At 41.2% G+C, this 5143-nt stretch overlaps 1 protein-coding gene across 1 annotated transcript; it reads left to right on the top strand.

Moving 5' to 3' along the window:
* Positions 1-4: 4 nt before the first annotated feature.
* LOC102240028 (DDB1- and CUL4-associated factor 12-like protein 2) lies at positions 5-1944 on the top strand (the record flags this gene model as incomplete). The annotated part of the gene is made up of 1 exon (XM_005872758.2): positions 5-1944. A coding segment is annotated over one exon (1161 nt), but the record flags the coding sequence as incomplete, so codon positions are not given.
* Positions 1945-5143: the final 3199 nt, after the last annotated feature.

The following is a 5143-nucleotide window of genomic DNA, read 5'->3' as shown; positions in this document are numbered from 1 at the left end:
GCGCGGCTACGCGGTGCACAAGCTGCCCGAGCTGCTGCGGGAGCGCGAGCTGGCCCTGGGCACCCTCAACAAGGTGTTCGCGTCGCAGTGGCTGAACGCCAGGCAGGTGGTGTGCGGCACCAAGTGCAACACGCTCTTCGTGGTGGATGTGCAGTCGGGCCAGATCACGCGCATCCCGCTCTTGCGGAATCGGAAACCCGAGCCGCCTCGGGCCCAGCCAAGCTGTGGCATCCACGCCATCGAGCTGAATCCCTCCAAGACCCTTCTGGCCACCGGGGGCGAGAACCCCAACAGCCTGGCTGTCTACCAGCTGCCCACCCTGGACCCCGTGTGCCTGGGCGACCGCCACGGCCACAGGGACTGGATCTTCGCCATCGCCTGGATGAGCGACACTGTGGCTGTGAGCGGGTCCCGCGATGGCACTGTGGCTTTGTGGAGAATGGATCCTGACATGGTCAATGGCAGCAAAGCCTGGCACAGTGACGAACAGCTCCCCGTGTACGCCCACATCCGTCCGAGGGACATGGAGACCATCCCCAGGTCCAGCACCAACCCCAGTAACAGAAAGGTGCGGGCCCTGGCCTTTAATCACAAGAACCAGGAGCTGGGAGCAGTGTCCCTAGACGGCTACTTCCACCTGTGGAAAGCCCGCAGCACCCTGTCCAGGATGCTGACCATCAGGCTGCCCTACTGCAGAGAGAACGTGTGCCTGACCTACTGCGAGGAGTTGTCCCTCTATGCGGTGGGCTCCCAGTCCCACGTCTCCTTTGTGGATCCACGCCAGCGCCAGCAGAATATCAGGCCCCTGTGTTCCCGAGAGGGCGGCACTGGTGTGCGCTCACTGAGCTTCTACCAGCACATCGTCACCGTGGGCACAGGCCATGGCTCCCTGCTCTTCTATGACACCCGTGCCCAGAAGTTCCTGGAGGAGAAAGCCTCTGCAGTCTTGGACTCCACCAGGGAGCCTACAGGGAGGAAGCTCAGGCTCACGTGTGGCAGAGGCTGGCTCAATCACAATGACTTGTGGGTGAACTTCGGTGGCATGAATGAGTTCCCCAATGCTCTCTACACCCACTGCTACAACTGGCCTGAGATGAAGCTCTTTGTGGCTGGGGGGCCTCTCCCTTCAGGCCTCCACGGGAACTATGCAGGCCTCTGGAGCTAAGGGTGGCCACTGTGTTCTCCAAGTGCCCAGATTTTCCCTCTAGTCCCCTCTCATTTTCTTTCACACCACCATCTTTTTTTGCAAAGAATTTTAGTTAGCCATTAATTGTGTTCTCTCTTTGAGTGATTCACATATGCTATTTCTCTGGGCTGTACAGTCTTGGTTCCTATTGCAATTCAGTGCTTTAGTTTTTACCAGTATTTCAATAGTATGTTCAGGTCACATTTCTGATGTATGTTATTTCAGGAAACTGTGCTACAAAGTGTCTTTTGGGCTGGTCTGAGAAACAACCCATAATATAACAGGGCAGGTTTATAGCCCTGCTCCAATTAGAAAATGCTTTTCAAGTTCTAGATTGCCACCATTTGGGGGGTGTTTCATTTAGATGTTTGAAACTCAGTATTTGCTCTTTGTATATTGTTGGTGCATAAAATACTTTAAAAAATATGTTCTCTTAGTTAAGAAATCTTACGATGGTGTTCATCCTATTAATTGCAGTTTTGATTATTCAATGTAAATTTAGCATCACTACCCCTAGGCTCTCATTCTTCTTGTTTAAAGCTGCTATATTATGGCCTGATTTCTTGAGAAGCATTTATGTTACAGATTTTCAGAGCTAATCAAAACTGAGCTATATGTGGCAGGACAATCAGAGAGGTTCTTTTTGGGGTTAACATTTCTTTAAAATTCAGGTAACATTATCCAGACAGCCATTTATGGAGAGAGGCCAGCTGTTGTACTCAATGTAGTTGTTTCTGATAGTTTTTTTTTTTTTTGTATACATGAATAATGCTTTTATCTCAAATGAATTTGTGATGTATTGCAGAAAAAAATAAACGTTCGTCATTTTAGCAATTAAGTGCTTCACTAAAGTTTTTGAATGGTTAATTATACATTTTATTATATCTTAATTGTCCTTCTAGGAATATATTAAAGTCAAAATCTTCCAGGAGAGAAACTGAAGCTGAAACATCAGCTATGCATACATTACTTTGTACATTTGTTTTTGAAAAGCAAACTTATGCTATTAACATGGGTTAAAAGATTAACATCTTGAATACATAACATCTAAATGCACTTGCTATAAGTTAGGAGAGTTAAGTGTCATTTGTGTTTTTAAGATGATTTACCAAACATTTTTATTTACACAAATGTGCATGTTGTGCTTATAACTACCTATTCACATATACTGTATATCTGACTTCCCATGTGAGGAAAGGCAAAAATATATAGCACTTTTATGCAGATATTTCAAATATTTTAAACTACAACCATCAAAACTTCCCACTTGCTCTTTATTTTGTTTTGTTTTTGTATTTTAATTTAAATTAGGTAATACGTGCACATGACCAAGACAATCATACTTTATAAAAGCTGTACAGTGAAAAGTAAGTCTGAAACCCTGGGATTTCTGATCTTCTGCCCATACATTACAAGCAGTACATTAGTGTGTTTGTCTATTTAGATATTTGTGTGTGTGCAATTGGTAAACAAATGATAGCAAATGCTGCACATATCTGTGCCTTTTTATCACAAAATCTTAGAGATTGTTTCTTATACATATCTACTTAATTCATATTAATTGTATAGTAGTCCCCTGTATTGTTGAAACATACTTTATTCATTACGCACTTGATAAGCATTTATATTGGTTATTATTTTGTTACTATAAACTATTCCTCCGTGATTACTTAGGTGCATACATCTTTGCGCACATGTGTAAGTATATCTGTAAGATAAATTCCTAGAAATGGATTTGCTGGGTCAATTTTTTATTTAATAGCCATTGCCAAATTACCCTCCAAAGAGGTCCTACCAACTTAACCTCCCATAAATATGTAGGCATGCCTGCTTCACCACACCCTTGCCAACAGTGTGTCATCAAATTCTGTGCTCTTTGCCAATGAGATATCCACCTGATCTTGATCCTTTCTTTCTAACCATGGTGACTGAGTGAGTCAATTAGATTTGTGGTCACAGTACCAAGAAGGATCTGAAACAAAGATCAAGAATATGAGGAAATAAGGGTAAGCAATAAAAATACTGTCAAGCCACAAACATACAGTTCAGGCTCACATATCTGGAGATAGATTACAAAGGACTGTGTTCCTTAGATACTTAGCTATACCTAATAAGCTTTCCTGGTTTATTGCACCCCAGATTCCCTTATATTCAATGCATCAAATGTCAGTGAACAAAATCCAAGAAGAAGAAGATGAGAGCCTGAATTAGGTAGACTATCTGAGGTAAGTGTGGAGAGGTATGAAATTTTTAAAATGAGGAAAAAGTAAAATGTGCAAACAGTAATTGGTATTTCATGTGAAGGGTGAAGAAAGCCAAAGAGTTTAAGTAGATTTTAAGGCTCTGGCTTGAATCTTAATGAATAGCAGCAGCAAATGAATACAGGGAACATAGGCATAGAGGATACATGTGGAGGGTGATCAACTTGACTGAGCACATGTTGAATTTGAGGTACCTATGTGATATCAGGAGAACATGCCCAGTGAAGAATTGGCTGTATATTCCAGAATGCTGGGAAAGTGAGTGGTATGAAACGCTGGGAAATTCTCCTTTTATCATGCACAATAGAAAAGTCATTAAGGATCCAAAAAAGCAATGAGAAAAAAGGGGGGATGGATACAAAATAGAAGAGGCTTATTTTACCCAAATTCTGTGACCTCATCAGCCTAAGACAAAATTTTAATACTAAAATTACGATGAATTTTGAGTCTCCACTCTAGTTCCAAAGATCATTTTTCACCCAAATATACCAGCCCCCCCTAAATATTTGCCTAGGGCCTTGCATCAGTCAACTAATTAAGCTTTTTCATTGGCCAAATGCTGGTACCTTCTTGGAGAACCAGAAGTCGGACCTTAGCCACAAAGTAGGATTTCACAGTGATTTCTGGACCACTTAGCTTGCTGGTCTGAGATGTCTCCAGCATTCTCAACAGTCAGCTGGCACTGGTACTGCCAGCAGCTGCACAGAGGTGAAGGATCACCTCACCACCAGCTGCTCCTGGCCCATGTTTGAGTTCCCGCCTCAATGCCACAGGTGCCGTTCTCTGCCAATTTTCCCAGACTACCAAAGCACAAAGGAAATGCACCACAATCAAAAAAGCACAAATACAAAGAATTAGAAAAGAGAAAGAAGAAATCATCACAGGCATAGATTTATTAGGCAGGCAAATGTAAAATTTGATTGAAAAAATTATTAAATTATTTTGTGGAATTTATACCAAAAAATGCCAACTGAAAAGATACAACTAACTAAACTTTTTCCAGGAAGAAATAAGAAACCAGAATAGATCATTAACCCTAGAAAATTGTGAGTGTTTTAAAATCTTCCCTTTCCTCCAAGAAAATCACATACACATATAATTATAAACAAATAATAGGCATGTTGTGCCTCATGGTCTGACAAATTATTTCACATTGTCAAGAAATCTTTAATTTTGAGCTACTTCAGAGCAAAAAGAGTAAAGTTCACTCTTTAATGAGGCCAGCATAATTTTCATGACAAAAATTGCAGAAAATTAAGAGTTCAATTTGACATATATAGAAAAATGAAACTTATACTGTTAGAACACTGTAACCCATCAGTAATAAAAGGAAACTATACCAAAGCAAAGCCAGTTCCTTGAATGCACAGTGCTCACTATTGAGAAGTCTATTATTGCAATGTATCATATTGACAGGTCAAATGATAAGACACATGTTCATGTTAATAAATTCCAGCCCTGGCCAATGTGGCTCAGTTGGTTGGGCATCATCCTGTACATGAAAAAGTTGCCTGTTCAATTCCTGTTCAGGGCACATGCCCAGGATACAGCTGATTGATGTTTCGCTCTGACATCAATGTTTCTCTCTATAAATCAGTAAAAGTATTTTATATATAAATAAATAAATTCCAATAAATAATTTAGTAAAACCCTACTACAGTTTTGATAAAATCCTTAGTAAGTTGGAGGAAATATA

Source organism: Myotis brandtii, unplaced genomic scaffold (genome assembly GCF_000412655.1).
Source record: "Myotis brandtii unplaced genomic scaffold, ASM41265v1 scaffold39, whole genome shotgun sequence".
In the NCBI taxonomy this organism is placed as follows: Eukaryota; Metazoa; Chordata; class Mammalia; order Chiroptera; family Vespertilionidae; genus Myotis; species Myotis brandtii.
The sequence above is the reverse complement of the archived record's forward strand: the minus strand, read 5'-3'. Positions and strand labels throughout refer to the sequence as shown.